The following is a 14,880-nucleotide window of genomic DNA, read 5'->3' on the forward strand; positions in this document are numbered from 1 at the left end:
GTAATGGATATCCTATGTTTGTTGTATCGAAGTTGTCATTCGTATCATACCCCTAATTCGAGATATTTGATTTTATTAATTTGGAGATCATGAGCATCAAACAAAAAGGCTTCTCAGATTATGAACGCTTGCACTACAGCAGATAGTAACAGTAAAAACCTATCATCCTAGACACCAGTGAAGCGACCTGTAGAACAGCCACTTCGCCCAGGGCTATCCGTCCATACCCCAAATGTCGGCAATCTTCTTACTGAGCACTTTGCCCATCTTCTTACGGCCAACCAATGTCTTTGTCCGCTCAAAGACCATATCTTCTCGACCCTTCGCGTCCAGTTTCTCGAACGCTTCGATGAACTCTCGCGGAGTGGACCATCGTTTTTGGATTTCAATGGCCTTCTCGCCTGTCACGCCCCTCGTGCACATAAGCATCTTCAGAAAGACGTCGCGGAGAGACAGGATATCGGATTTGGAGGTAAGAGCGGAGAATGTAGAGAAGGTGACGGAGTATGTCACTGATGGATCTTGAGCTCGGAGTCGCTCAAGTGTTGTGAGATAGGATTGAGCGGAAGACAATTGTCGACTTGGGATCAGGCTGAGAGTATGTGTGGGTGGCGAAAAGCAGTACATCTTCTGTAGGAGAAATGTCATCCGAGCCAGATAGCGGATCGTATCGTCGAGATTCCGCGTCTGCTTGACGAAGTAGCCGTTAACGACCTGCGTCGAGGCGATGGCGGATGTCATCATTTCCTGATATTTCATGGCGCTGGCACTGCCGACATCGTGGGTAATGGCGAACTCTTCGATTAGGTAGATGACGTTCTTGATGCCGGAGCGACGGAGACGAAATTTTTGTTCGTGGAATCGCCCGTCTTTGATAGAACCGAGGAGGTCGTTCATCCTTTTTCGCTCCACGATCCAATCCAGCATCACCTCGTTGCATTCCTCGCCGTATTGTGAAAGGAAAGCAGGGTCATTGCATCTGGCAACCCACATTGCATCTCCCAGTTCCAGGGAACGTACTTCGGGGGTAATGCCCTTCTTGCTTAGCTCATTGGCAATGTAGTCACGGTCTTTGGATGATCGAACTTCGCGCGTGTCCAGTACCAGCTGGACTGTAAAACTATTGGCAGGAAGTGCGATAGGTTCGATACTGATATCATCAATAGGATCTCTTGCTCGATCGTTGTCTTGTATTTGAATGTCTTCATTGTCCTCATCTTCGCGTAGAAATTCCGGAACAACGATATCGTTGTTATCCCTAAGCCTCGGGCCAGCATTGGCGCTTGTATTGCTCTGAACATAAGTACTCGAGACGTCTTGTTCGATCGATATCGTGTCCTGTCGATGTTAGATTTCTGCTTCACCTGTTACTGTCGTCCCTTACTGTTTGATGCCTGAAAGTCAACGTATTTTGATCGGCTCCGGGCAAAGTCTTTTTGATTCTCTTCGCAACTTCCCAACCCTCCTCAGTTAGCGCATACCTGCGGAGGGGGCGCCCATGGTCGTAAACAAGCTCCTTTTGAAGAAGTGTCTTCATCGAATTCCAAGCGGTGTAGAATTTGGAAGGGTCGGGAGGGACTGTGAAAGAACTGTCGCAATGTGGCTGAGCCTTCTCGATCAACTGAGCTTTCGTCAATCCTTGAGATGCGTTCTCATCCAGTGTTGCTAGACCTAAGAGTAGCGCATAGGGACCGGAGCGCAGAGAAGGCACATATGGTTTTGCTTTCCGTGGTTTCTTCGCTGGCTGATCGTCGGTAACACCCCCATCGGAAGTTCTTTTGCTAGCTGCTGCCTTGTGAGGATGTTCGGGCATTGGTAGTCCATTTTCTTCACAGTACGCCTTCAGTTTCTCCGTCAAACGCTCACATAGCTTCGGCCCAAGTCCGTTCAGCTGTTGTGCCTCGGATGGATGTTGAAAGACAAGCGGACAAGCCTTCATCGACTCATAAGCTTTCTTGTATCTGGCAATGTATGAGCTTGTCTCATTGAAGAAAAATTGTCCAATGAAGATACTGACACTGTGACGCCTTTGCTGTTGCGTTCGCGAGCCTCATCTAGCCATTCTTTGATCCACCCCAGGAGCAGGGGATTCGCACAGGTCTCACTCATGCTCCCTTCCGTCTACGGGCAATTTGTTCATTGAATATTCATCATGGACTCAGAGAGATCAGTGACGTGCTGCTATCATAGAACTCTCTGTGAAATGAGTCTGATAAACGCTTTTTTGATGGATTTGACGTGTATTTCCACTTTTGGCAAGATGAGGGAGATATGTGGCGTTGTTTGTGTGGCGCAAGTGTGGCAAACCCTGGATTTAGTCACATGATCGATAGCTTGCCTTCCGCTGCTGGGGCTTTCCCTCTTTGGAGTTTTAACTTGGCGAACCTCAGGCTGCAAGAATTGATGCCATGCCACTTTTGGTGTTTTTTGTGGATCTGAACAACAAGTCTTGAGCGATGTTGATCTATCCATCGTACCTTATGCTTATGATCTTACGAGCTCTAGACACGGACCCAGGGACTCCAGATCTCTTTGGTGGTTCAACAACAAGATAACTGGAGAAGATGACGTCGATGGTCCCGCAACAGGAAACCTACCAAAGCACATGCAGACATAAAAGATGAGAATGCGCCTCCATGATGTAAATTAATTGATCTGTTGAATGCAATGTGTCTCGGGTTGATACGCTTCTTTACTCTGTGCTAAATACAATGTCTGATGCACCAGAGTCACTCCGCGCGCCGGAGCCTATATCGGCGGGGCTCGACAAGAGTCTACGCGAAGATGAAAAGAACCAAGAAGAAAATCAAGGCCCAACTGACAGTCATGTACTTTCTCAGGTAGAGCCTGAGGAAGAGGCCAAAGGGCTGGCTCAGAAAGCTGGAGTCACCAACGATGTCTCGGACATTGGCTGGGGAGAATCTGACGAAATCGAGGAGAGGATTGTGACGGGATTGTCGAACGAGGATCTCTGGATGCTAATCCGACGCTTCAATAAGGTATGCTTGCTTTCGAGCCCTCGAAAGGGAGTGCTGACAAGTGCAGCAAATCTATTGTGTCAAAGCTGTTCCGAACACCCCATTACAGAGGCTGGATCTCAATCGGGCAGAATATGAGAATTTCTCCCCAGACAAGCTGAGGGCTACCCTGGAGAGATTCTATACAACTGTGGTTATCGGCTTGACCAGACTTGTTAAGCACATCGCTAGGCTTCGCTCATGGAGAGAGCCTCGGCGAACGTCAGCCTTTTGCGCAGTATGCTCAAGTCCAAGACTGTGGCGAGTGGCCAGTGAAGACTGAACAATATCTACAGGTATACTCCGTAGCCTGGCTTTTTGATCTCCTCGTTCCCGTGATCTTTGGTACAATGCTTGTTCTGGTTGTCTGCCCTCGATCTCGGAAGATCCTGTTCCCTCCTGCACCTCTCGCGCTGGTCGATAAATCGACTGGCGGAGTGCAGAAACCCAAGGCGGGAGTGCTCGGTTCTCATGACAGTGTGACTGGGGCTCCAGAGAAATATAGAGGTGAAGCAGCCGAGCAAGAAGCAAGTAATTTGATCACTAGCGTTGCCACTGTTGCCGTGGGAAGTGCTGCCGGCAAACATGATCAAGGCACACCCGAAGATGCTCCTATGGAATCTTCAGTTCCCGACGCGACGGATATTGTCTCCAAGACAGCCGATGCACAAGCTGCTGCTGGTGGAGAAGTCCCAGCCGATACTCACGACAAGACCAGGCAACCTATGAAGGACACCGTGTTGAACGGCGCAAATATGGCAATGCGGGTGCTCAGTGATATCATTGATACATACGAGAGGTTTGGCAAGTAAGCGTCGGGTTTCATGATAGATAGTAGACGCCCCATGGTTCTGACGTTTTGGCTGCAGTGCTCTCTCACCAACACCACCTTTCTCGGCCGTAACCCCTTGCCTTCGCCTCTCCAGCGTGCTCGCAGCCGGATTTCTAGGGTCATTACTGACTTCAAGCTACGTATTCGTCAAGTCGAGCACTTTTCTTCTTGGGTTTGTCTTTTTCGGGGATCCAGTTCTCCAACATCTCATGAGCTACTTGAACCATGAATTCCCGCATTGGCAGAAGCTTCTCGAATTGCAAAAGTATGTGCGAGTCATCAGAGACACAGGACTGACCGTTCGCTGACTACGTATAAGTTCTCTCCTGAAAGGAATCCCCACTAATGCTCAGCTTACGCTCACACTTCTTCGCATTGGTGAATCAAATGCCGCGCCCTTGCCGCCGCCCCCTTCAAGCTCTCTCCACAAAGCTCCGTCAAGGCCCGCCTCGATCCACCACGATCAGCTGACCTTGGGGGCTACCGACGAGGAAATCAACCGAGCTGCGGCTCCTGAGCCGAAACAAGTTGCAGCACCAGAGCTTCACGAAGCCGAAAAGCCTAAGAAAAAGAACTTTGGTGCCAGAATAATCGGCTTCTTCAAGGGCACCACAGCGACAGGGATTGAGACCAAGCTGGCCGTTGACCGGGTTCGCGCCGAAGCAGGGTCAATTCATGCAAAGAATCATCTCGGTATCCTACGCAAGAAAGGCCAAGAGACTTTGCCCTACGGCCCTGTGGAGTTCGACGCAAGGTACAAGGGTAAACGAGGCACTGTGGTGATTGACTCCTCCCAGCAACCGCCGCTACTATACTTCACAACAGACCCGACTGTCACGCAGGGCGATTACAGACTGGATAGTAGAAAGAAGGGCACAGTGCTCTTCACAATGCCAGTCACCGAAATCCAAGAAATGCGCAAGATCGGCGGGATGGGTTGGAAGGGGAAATTGGTTGCTGGCTGGGCTGTAGGCAGCAAGGAAGTTGTGGATGGTTTGATCCTTACGGGGAAGCATCCGCACGATTCCTATCAGCTTACAGCTATGAGTACTCGAAACGAACTGTTCAACCGCTTGGTTGCCATTGACGGACAGGTTTGGGAAAAACTTTTAATCATCATCCTACATTTGCTGAGATACTCCTAGGTTTGGAAATGATGGTCCTGGAATGATCTCCAGACCCCCAACTGTACCGGTGGACGGAAGACTAGACTGAAGCTTTTATAACCTCTTGTTTCATATTCATATTATAATCTGATTTTTTGCTGTGTACATCCTTTCCATTTGGAGTATACTCAAAATTGTACGTGTCAATCTTCTAGTAGCTCTGTACAAGTTTAAATACATGCATTGTTATTTGGCAATCGAAGTCTCCAGTTATACGGATACCCTCATTTCTGCAATACCTCCTGCTCATAATAATCTCTAACGGCTTGCTCAAACGACGAGTCACGCTTGAATCCCAGTGCAATAGCCTGAGAATTATCAAATCTCGTAGGCCACGAGTCCAGAATCGGCCGAAGCGTTGGATCCTCCTTCTCCTTCAGAAGCGCCAGCTTATCCTTCCCGCCCACCTTCTCCAGCGCATCCATCATTTCCTGAACCGTGACGCAGATACCAGGTACATTGATCGACCGGATATGCGGAGGCAAAGCATCACTCGGCAACGACAGCGTAAGGACAAGATTCTGCACGAGCGTCCGCGGCGAACAGAGCCAGGACTTGAACGATCGATCCTCAACCGGAATCACACACTCCTTCCCCGCCAACGGCTCCCGGATCATCCCCGAGAGGAACGAGGATGCCGCCGCAGTCGGTTGTCCCGGGCGCACCGAGATCGTGGGAAACCGGAGCGTGAAACCCGTGACGAAGCCGCGCCTTGTGTACTCGTTAACAAGAGTCTCGCAGATCAGCTTCTCGGCGCCGTAGGAACCCTGCGGCGTGGGGGTGACGCTGTCATCGACCACGTCGGGAAGCGGTCGGCCGTAGACGGCTTGGCTGGATGAGTAGATGAACCGGACACCGGGGCAGGTTCTGCGGAGGGCCTCGAGGAGGGTGCGAGTCGCGTCGACGTTGACGCTCATTCCGAGGTCGAAGTTGGCTTCGGAGCCGGAGGACATGATGCCGTGGAAGGCGAAGACCGCGTCGAGGCATTTATCTACTACTGTCTCTGCGCCGCCGAGTAGGTCGGATTTGATCGTCTTTGCATTTTGCGGGTATTTGACGCCCTTGGGGACGGGGGGCTCGTGGATATCGGTCAGTGTGAGGTGGTAGGAGGGGTCATTGAGGAGCTCTTTTGCGAGCAATTGGCCGATAAAGCCGGCGGCGCCTGTGATGAGGATTTGCATATTGAGTCTGGGTACTTGATCGAGCAAGATTAGGGATTTGCCAACTAAAATGGACGATATCGCACCTGTGAAGAGTGATCGCATCAACTTATCTGGATGTGTAGTGGGGTGACTGGGGTCTCCGCATTCGCATCAAGTCCGAGGTGATTCCCTTCTCCGCAGCCGGACTTGAGCCGTGATGTCGTTGAGACTGATTGAAGTTGAGAGAGAGCGTAGATCGTCCGTGATATGGAGCCAGCATCACTTGTGGAACTTTTCGGATATGATTCAGTATTTTTCCAACTTGAGAAAGTGGTGAGGCAAGAGTGCGAGGGAAGCGAATGCGATCCATTCTTGGTGTGGTGCGACAGCATGGTCCTTTGTATGAGGGGCTTGCATTTGGAGAAATCGACCAGAAAACTTTGCTGATACACAAGGACCACCGATAGAATGCCGTTAATGGTGATGGATGATGGGTGTGTTCGCAGAAGAATGGCTGTGAAAGTGCTCTATATCATATCTAGTACCCCAGGTTTTGACCCCAGAATGTAGCTTCTCCAGGTCTTCGATTGTTTTGAATTCGATGCATGTCCGTCGCATATCGAGATATTCTAAGATAGAGAAAGCTTGCAAGAGCTCAATAAGCTATCACCATCATAGTCTCTATCTTCGTGCCATATTGCTGGCTAAAATTAGCCATCTTCTCTCTGTGTTTAGGCACTTCGACTCCAACTCGGGCGGGGTCAAATCTTGCTCTTGTCCCTCCCACTTTCTTCTGTTCTCCCCCACGCCTTTCACTCGCGCCTCTTTCGACTCATCCGACCCATCTTCTCTTCTCATGTCAATGCCAAATATTACGGACAACAACTTGCATACCATTAATCATCATAGGCAGGTCTATAGATCGCTCCGATTCCGACGGCTGATCGCACTGCTCGAAGTCGCGAGTCAGCAACGGTTTGTTGCATAGTACCGGAGCATCCCCGATTAGTCTTCCCAGTCAACAGGCAACCAATTAATCATGGATCGATCCGATCTAAAGCGATCGTCTTCTGATGTCGGTCTCGAGTCTCCAAGACGATATGATCGCGGTTCCTCCGTTCTCGACGCTCGACCTCCTCCGAGAATCTCCAAAGCCCGTGCTTGTGAGTATCTCCGACTCGGCCTTCTGAGCGCCTTGTGGCAAGGATGCAGAGATGCAAGGATGGCGGAACAACTCTCTACATCGCAAGTGGAGCCTCCAGCTGATATTCGGAACGTGCAGGTGCGGAGTGCAAACGACATAAGATCAAGTGCGAGTTCAAACCGGGCGAAACGAGCTGCACCAAATGCACACGAAGCGGCATCAAGTGTGTAGTCAATGACTTCTCGCAGAAGTTTGTTGATGACGATGGAATGTATGTTTTCTTGACGTGTATTTTTTGGCTTTTCTATGAATTCGTCGATATGCTGACGGCTTATCGTCAAGATGGAAATCGCAAGCTGCTTCCGCGATTCACCAGCTCCAAGCGGCTGTGCGAGACCTTCTCCGACAGAGCGGACTTCCAGAACTCCCCACCTATGCTGCAGGCGACCCTCAGACCGGACCCAGCCCAGTTGCTTCTCATACGAACGGTCATCGTGCTTCAATAGACAACTCACAACCGAGTCGAGGAGAGAGTGCCCCCGGTGCTGTGATGGATGTCACTCGAGAACCTTCACAGGAGCCGGACCTGCAGGGCCCGGAGCTGGTGCCGGCCCCTATGCGCAGCCTTTACGAAGTCACGAAACTACGAAACTTACGAAACAATACTGTGGAGAAACCGAAGCTGACCCTACTGGAGGAGGATTTCATATCGCGGGGGCTGATTTCTCTCCACGAGGCCGAGGAACTCTTCGCATACTTCAGTCGGACGATGAACCAGCTTCTCTGGGGAGGAATCATCCTCGTACATCGAGATCTGACCTCTGTGAGACGAGCCTCAACACTGCTGTCTGCGGCTGTTCTCACTGTCGCTGCCCTTCACATTCCCAATCGCAACGAGACGTTGAATCGATGCTACAGCGAGTACGTCTCCCTCGTGTCCAGCATGTCTCTGACGCGGGCTCACACTCTGGACGACATTCGTGGTCTCTGCATCGGTGCCTTCTGGCTGTCCGAGCTAAGCTGGAAGCTTTCTGGTCATGCTGTCCGAATAGCAACGGAGCTGGGTCTCCACCAGAGCTACCAGCGGATGATCCGCGGTCATAATGATCAGTATGAGCGTGCACAATTATGGTACCTACTATACGTCTGCGACCATCATTTCAGCATCGCCTATGGCCGACCGCCCGTCATACATGAAGATGTCTCGATCAAGAATTATGAGACCTTCCTCCAGTCACCGATGGTCGTCCCTGGCGACATTCGACTGCTGGCACAAGTGGCCTTGTTCATGATCCTCACGGAGGCCTATCGAATGTTTGGAAGCGATACGGAACAAGCACTTACGGAGGAAGATTTTGGCCAACTGAGGGTTTACAACGTTGCGGTTGATCAATGGCGCCTACTATGGCAACCACGATCAGGTAAGACAGTGCGCCATCATTCTCACAGCACTATCTAATTCTCGCGGTGTAGCCGATAGTCCATACGTCAGGACGTATCCATCAAAAGGAGTGGTCCTGCATTACCATTTTGCAAAATTTCAGCTGAATTCGCTCTCTCTTCGCGCGCTGTCACCGTCAAATACCCCGGTCTTCTCCATGGACCGGAAAGAATCGGCTAACATCGCCATTTCGTCCGCCATGGCCTGCCTGAATATGGTATTGGAGGAACAGGATATCCGAGATGCCATTGTGGGCGTCCCTATTTTCACCCATACTATGGTCACTTTTTCCGCGGTCTTCCTGCTCAAGGTGGCCGTTAACTGGAACTCAGCCTACCTCAGTATCGACGGCCGCCAGGTGCGCCGTCTGGTGGAGCGAGTCATCGAGTTGATGAACTGTGTCTCCGCTGGTGAAAGGCATCTCACAAGACACATTGCGCGCGGCCTTAGCAAGATGCTAGAGCGTTTCGATTCATGGGAAACTGCATGGCAGGCAGGCCGACCTGCCAACGCGGGAGGACTCCCCGTGGGAGGTGCGGGAGCTGTTGACCGACCTGAGGATGAGGTACCAGGCGGTGCGAATGCCATGGCCCAGGGATTTCCACCACCGGACCTCATCTACGACATGGTTGGCACGTATGGCTTTGGGTTAGACGAGAATCTGCTTGATCCCAGCATGGCCAATTTTGAATTTCTGGCGCAATAATCTGTCCTTTGTTCTTGATACCCTGGAAAACAGGTCGTGTTTTATGATCGGGTTCATCTGACATAAGGGAGTATGTATATATAATATCGAATTTTGACAAGATGCGGGAATGTTGAATGTTGACCCTTGACGCTTTGTCATGGAAATACCGCAACCCCCCTGCATGACACTCTCAGGCAGTCAGACACGCTTATCCCCAGCAGGATGTTTTGTGCCTGGGTGGATGGTCCGTGCGAGCATCCGGATCAGGCTAGATCCGGAGAAGCTGCTGCTGCTTGAAATTTCCATGGTTGTGTCCTGTAAAATTACCGTACGTGAGGTGTACTTACTGACATCATCATTATTCCTGCTTACATTATGCCCTGCTTACTCTATATCCACGCACTGCCCTCTTATATCCACGCTAAACCTTGCTGTGTCCTCCTCTGTTTCTGTTTCCAGACAATCCTTCCATCCATCGTACTACAACCACGACTCTATTCCATTAATGTCATCCAGTGTTTTTGCATTTATTCTTTCTGAAATAGGCCTTATAGGACAGAGCTCTTGGCCTTACAGAACAATCTCGACCTTGTTCTTCATATCTTAGCACAGTCAGAAAGGCTAATGGTAAGAACAAGGATGCCTGCGAAAGGGCTCCAAGTTGAGCATCATCCTAGGTGCACAATGCACACGCACTGATGACGAGAAACCATTGGCCGGACGCCTTTATCGAGTTATCCACACTGTCTGGGCCTAAAGCCGACGTCGTCACATACTCCATGGAGGTCCCAAGAGAACAAGCCGCAGCTTCAGCTCTCTTCCCTCCTGCGTCCGTCTCTGTGCTGCTGCTCCTGCTCCTACCTACAGTCCTGCTTAGCTTTCCCCAGCTCGCGCTGCTCCTTTCGGCTGGCCTCTGACCGGCGACTCTTGTCTTTCCCCCCTCTCGCTTCTCCTCCTCCTGTCGCTGAAGTAATGGTCGCTCATTCCGTTCCCCCTCCCCCTTGGGGCAGGACCTGGTCCTGAGGATTTTGCTACCACCTAATCGCTAGCCGTAGTAGCTAGGTAGACCTCCCTACCCTGCCCTGCCCTGTCCTGCGCCCTCCCCTTCTCCTCAGCCTTTCCCTCTATAATTTCCTCTTCCTCCCTCCCCATCCCTCTATCCTCTCCTTTCCTCTCAAGTAGTCTCTGTCTCTTCTGTCATACCCGGCGCCTCCGGTTAACCAAAATCTTCCTTTCCACATCCATACCTCTCTGCCATTGACCCGGCCGGCCTTTCTCTCTTTGCATAAGCGCTTATTCATCCTAAGCCACCATGTCCACCCGTAAGAGAAAGCAAGAAGCCGAGGAGGAGGAAGAACTCCAGGCGCTTCCTAGCGACGAGAGCGAAGAGGAAGAAGAGTAAGTCTCACACATTTCTGTTGCTGTTGTACGCTTCCAGCTACCGCTACACTTTTCGCACGCTCTGCGCCACGCGCATGAACGAGACTCGTCGCATCTGGGGTGTTGCATCGTCACGCGTCATCGAGGCTCATCCACTTCACTTATTGTTGTGTCATCGTTCACTAGGACAGAAAAGCTAACTCACACTTCCCCGCTCTAGATACGAAGACTCCGAAATAGGCGAAAGCGAAGAAGAAGAAGAGGGTAGCGAAGAAGAAGAGGAGTTCGAAGAGGAAGGAGAAGAAGAGGTAGAGGAAGCACCCGCCAGGGACAAAGGTATTTTCTTCTCTGCCCATACTCCTTCCTCGCATCTAACATCCTTCATCCTCAGCTCGTCCCTCCAAGCGAAGAAAGACAGTTCCCGCCGGTGACGCCGAAGAGGAGGAGGAGGAAGACGAGGTCAGAGAGAACGGCAACGGCGTCCCCGCCAACGGCGATGAGGACGAGGACGAAGAAGAAGACGGAGACGGCGAACCAGAAGAAGAAGAACCCGATGCCACCGCCAAAACCAGCGGTCCTGCGGCGGCGGCGGCCAAGGCTAAGGGTAGCACTGTTCCCCGGGAGCCTGAGGTCGACGTTGGGGAGGAGGATGAGGAGTAGTTTTCATCCTCCTACTGTCGTGATAGGCTTCTGGTGAGCGGATACTGTTTTCAGGGCAGATTTGGGATAACTATATATCTGGATTGATACGATGAGTTGAATTTGAGATTTGAACATCTATTATGATGTCGATGCGATGTATGATTCAATTACTAGAAAACTACAAGGTCTGAAGTGGATGTACGGGAGATTGTTATTCTATCGATGTTTTCTGATTTGCAACGAAAGCACTGCACTGGTTGCCGGGACTAGCATCCACAATGTGGAAAGTAATTTGCTAAACACTCACTGTCCATGGACCAGTCCCTAGCTGAATAATAGGTAAGTATATGAAATTCCTACTCATATTATTTAAACTGCCTCTACCCTCTCAGACTGGTTACTTTCTGAGAATTACATAGCCACCCTGAAGGCGGAGCTGCTTTATTCGCTATACGTGGGGATATGTATACTGTGGCTAAGACGACGAGGTATATCGTTGGACATTCGCGTCGCAGTGTGAATTTCAGGTTTAGCCATCGCTTCCGCTGCTGCGAAATGTCGCGCAGAGCTGGCAGTATTGGTGTGTGAGATCGAGGACAGGTTGTGGCAGATTCGTCGCCTGCACGATGCTGCGCACCTTGACGGCTCCTTCGTCCTCAATGAGTTTGCGGATGAGGTAGAGTAACTCGGGAGAGAACTGCATACACAGTTAGTGCTTGTTCGGTCCGATCTGCACTAGCAGACTTCAAAGCAGAAACATACCTCGGAGTACCAGCGATATTGCCATGCAATAAGCCGAATCAGGGAGCCTAGCATGCCTCGCGTGTCGTTTCGGTTTTCATACAACTTCAGGATTCCGCGCATGGCCTTAGGCGAGAACCGAACAGACAGGCAGTGTTGATAGGCTTCGATCGCTTCGTCGAAGTGATGCAGACGCTCGGCAAGTTCGCCCAGAATCTCCCATTCGGTCGCCGACTTCTTGTACTCGATCGCTTGCTGGCGGAATTGAGCCATCTCCGTGCGCCAGATGGTGTAGATGCGCAGATCTTCGTACAAGACCATGAAGAGGTTATCTAGCCAGCGCTCGCACAAACGCTTGTTCTTGAATTGTGTGTACGAAGAATGCGACGGGTCGGCCTAGGAACTCAAGATCAGAATCCAAACAAAAAGTGACAAAGAGGTATATGGACTTACATCATCGTTGCCTGACTTGACGACCTCTGATGCCATCGATTGCTCTGGTTTCTCAATAGAACTTTCTACTTGCTCTTCGTTCTCTCCATTGCCGTTGGCTGCAGTCTCGGCCAATGAATCCTCATCCTCGGCTCCAGAGCCATCTCCATTCTCACCGTCACCATTGGTCTCAGCAGTCTGGGTCTCAGCGACAGAGCCAGCTTTACCAGGTTTCGATGTGGAGTGCTGGCGCTCAACTCGGTACTCCTCTTCCATGACGAAGACCTCGCTGCGAATCTTGAGTAGCTGGTCCCAGCCGATCGATGCGGCAATCTTTGTCAGCAGGTTGTAGGCCTTCAAAAATGTGCCTTGGTATGATGCAGCGTGCAGTTTTCTCAGCGATGGATGAATATAGTCGTGAGGGTCTCCTTGTTTAGGTTGTCCCTCGTCGATTTCATCCAATATGCTCTCTGCAAGAATAGGAAGCATGATGCGCGACGGCTGGGGCATTCGAGGCGTGTCCTTGTCTTGATATGTGAACATGGGACACGAGTTCAGGGTAAGGAGCGCCAAGTCCCATTGCTCGAGTGATACGTACACCTCGGCCAGCCGAGCCCAGGTGCTGAATTCGCTCGGTGCTGCCGTCACAGCACGTTTCGCGCATTCCAGGGCCAATTCACCTTCTCCCTTGCTCATACAGAACGCTGCTTGGCAGTCAAGTAGTGAATAGTCCATTGGCACGTCTTGCAAAGCATCAAACATCAACCGTACAGCCTGTACTTCTTCGTCTGCCATTAACAGAACCCTTGCCAACAGCGACGAAACCTCTACATCTCGCGTGCGAAGCTTCTCAAACAGATTCACCCCCGAGGTATAGCGGCCGGTTGTTTGGATGTACTTGAGCAGACCTGCTGTGAGATGGTTGCTGACGGTACTTGGTACTTGGGTTTCTGGATCGGAGCTGAGCTGCCTCCCTATACGTGCTTGTCAGCTTACCTCCGTCTCCAAAGAATTGCCAAGACAGCGCACCCAGGAAGAATAGTCTCTCTGCAGCATCCATGAACTTATGCTCCATCTCCGTGTTGGTTACCGGGTTGAATCGTCGAACTCCAACGATTTTTCTGATGGCATCACCGCTACCGTCGTCCGCGTAAGAATACGCTCTCAGTACCCCGCAGAGGAACGTCTCAAGCCACAGGGCTTCGGTAGCAACACGCTTATCGCCTCGCTCATCGATGCAATAGCTCTCCAGACTTCCTGGTATCTTCACTTCGACTCGCATATCGAGATGAGAGAAGGCATTGTAACAGCTGCGCAAACGTTAACCATGACAGAACCATTGCTCCATTCAATCAAACTTCTGACCAGTAGATTCCAGAAACCACCTTGTGTGTCTTATCCAGAGGCGAAAAGGTAAGCGTGTTTACGTAGGCGGCCAGACTGGCGGAGGACGAGGCATCGACGCCGGTGACATGATGGTAAACTCCAGTCTATGAACATTATAGTCTAGTTAGTCCACTGCAATTGATATCACACCGTCTACTAAGTCGTCACACTATTAGAACCAGGCTTCTGCGACCAAACGTACCTGCCGGTTTGCATTGGTCTTCGGCTGCTTGACCAAGTATACCAAGTCTGGAGGACCTAATTCTCGTAGATTCTGAAGCGACTCCGTTCGCGCATCGACAGCGGCAAAGATGTCATCCTCTTCGTATATCCTAGAAGCACGTTAGGGGTCAATCGCAAACCAATGGCGCTGGCGTAGGTAGCAAGCCTCTCCTCAGGAACACGTAAAATGAGGGGGTAGCAACATACTCAGGAACAGCTGGCGCAACCATGGCGCTTGCAGGAGCGCAGTTAATTCCGGCTATGGGCGAACTCTGACAGTGGAAGTGATACGCGGCTTAACTGTCTTTCAGATATAGATGGCGCATTAATTGCAGATGAGCTGCAGGTTCGGTGATTATTCCCAGTCGTCGTAATCCGTAACAAAAGGACGCCGATCAGCCCCATATCTTTCCAGCGGGCGCCTGGAAAATAGGGGCCTGGGTACTCAGGCACCCAGGCTATCCTACTTCGGGAAATTCGATTCCCCGTAAACGCGTGATGCGTGTCGCCAATTAAACCACTTCCATCTTATCTCGACCCTCACAACTGAGCTTCAAAAGCTTCCTTGTTCTGAGGCTGAAATCATCAGTCTGAAATGTTGTCTATCATAGCCCGTTCATCACAGGTGTCAGGGACCATTTGGCGGG

The 14,880-nt window shown here is 50.9% G+C and overlaps 6 protein-coding genes across 6 annotated transcripts; 3 read left to right on the top strand and 3 right to left on the bottom strand.

The window, feature by feature from the left end:
- Positions 1 to 213: 213 nt before the first annotated feature.
- MUS81 (crossover junction endonuclease MUS81) lies at positions 214 to 2,109 on the bottom strand (the record flags this gene model as incomplete). The annotated part of the gene is made up of 3 exons (XM_026761541.1): positions 214 to 1,338; positions 1,385 to 1,961; positions 2,018 to 2,109. The coding sequence occupies 3 exons, from the start codon at positions 2,107 to 2,109 to the stop codon at positions 214 to 216; spliced, it is 1,794 nt and encodes a 597-aa protein (XP_026616981.1).
- A 602-nt stretch (positions 2,110 to 2,711) lies between these two features.
- CDV56_108007 (DUF3292 domain-containing protein) lies at positions 2,712 to 4,994 on the top strand (the record flags this gene model as incomplete). Its single annotated transcript, XM_026761626.1, has 5 exons — positions 2,712 to 2,999; positions 3,088 to 3,255; positions 3,314 to 3,825; positions 3,887 to 4,114; positions 4,169 to 4,994. The coding sequence occupies 5 exons, from the start codon at positions 2,712 to 2,714 to the stop codon at positions 4,992 to 4,994; spliced, it is 2,022 nt and encodes a 673-aa protein (XP_026616982.1).
- A 245-nt stretch (positions 4,995 to 5,239) lies between these two features.
- Positions 5,240 to 6,196, bottom strand: CDV56_108089 (SDR family oxidoreductase; the record flags this gene model as incomplete). Its single annotated transcript, XM_026761708.1, has 1 exon — positions 5,240 to 6,196. One exon carries the CDS (start codon positions 6,194 to 6,196, stop codon positions 5,240 to 5,242), a length of 957 nt encoding a protein of 318 aa, XP_026616983.1.
- Positions 6,197 to 7,196: 1,000 nt separating this feature from the next.
- On the top strand, positions 7,197 to 9,448 carry CDV56_108154 (putative C6 transcription factor; the record flags this gene model as incomplete). Its single annotated transcript, XM_026761773.1, has 4 exons — positions 7,197 to 7,320; positions 7,440 to 7,572; positions 7,644 to 8,722; positions 8,775 to 9,448. The coding sequence occupies 4 exons, from the start codon at positions 7,197 to 7,199 to the stop codon at positions 9,446 to 9,448; spliced, it is 2,010 nt and encodes a 669-aa protein (XP_026616984.1).
- A 1,294-nt stretch (positions 9,449 to 10,742) lies between these two features.
- CDV56_108249 (uncharacterized protein) lies at positions 10,743 to 11,470 on the top strand (the record flags this gene model as incomplete). The annotated part of the gene is made up of 3 exons (XM_026761868.1): positions 10,743 to 10,828; positions 11,031 to 11,146; positions 11,202 to 11,470. 3 exons carry the CDS (start codon positions 10,743 to 10,745, stop codon positions 11,468 to 11,470), a joined length of 471 nt encoding a protein of 156 aa, XP_026616985.1.
- Positions 11,471 to 11,981: 511 nt separating this feature from the next.
- Positions 11,982 to 14,463, bottom strand: CDV56_108284 (ChAPs family protein; the record flags this gene model as incomplete). Its single annotated transcript, XM_026761903.1, has 7 exons — positions 11,982 to 12,149; positions 12,215 to 12,589; positions 12,647 to 13,599; positions 13,655 to 13,935; positions 13,991 to 14,115; positions 14,214 to 14,343; positions 14,441 to 14,463. The coding sequence occupies 7 exons, from the start codon at positions 14,461 to 14,463 to the stop codon at positions 11,982 to 11,984; spliced, it is 2,055 nt and encodes a 684-aa protein (XP_026616986.1).
- Between the last annotated feature and the right edge of the window lie 417 nt (positions 14,464 to 14,880).

This window comes from Aspergillus thermomutatus (assembly GCF_002237265.1).
Source record: "Aspergillus thermomutatus strain HMR AF 39 chromosome Unknown NODE_31, whole genome shotgun sequence".
In the NCBI taxonomy this organism is placed as follows: domain Eukaryota; kingdom Fungi; phylum Ascomycota; class Eurotiomycetes; order Eurotiales; family Aspergillaceae; genus Aspergillus; species Aspergillus thermomutatus.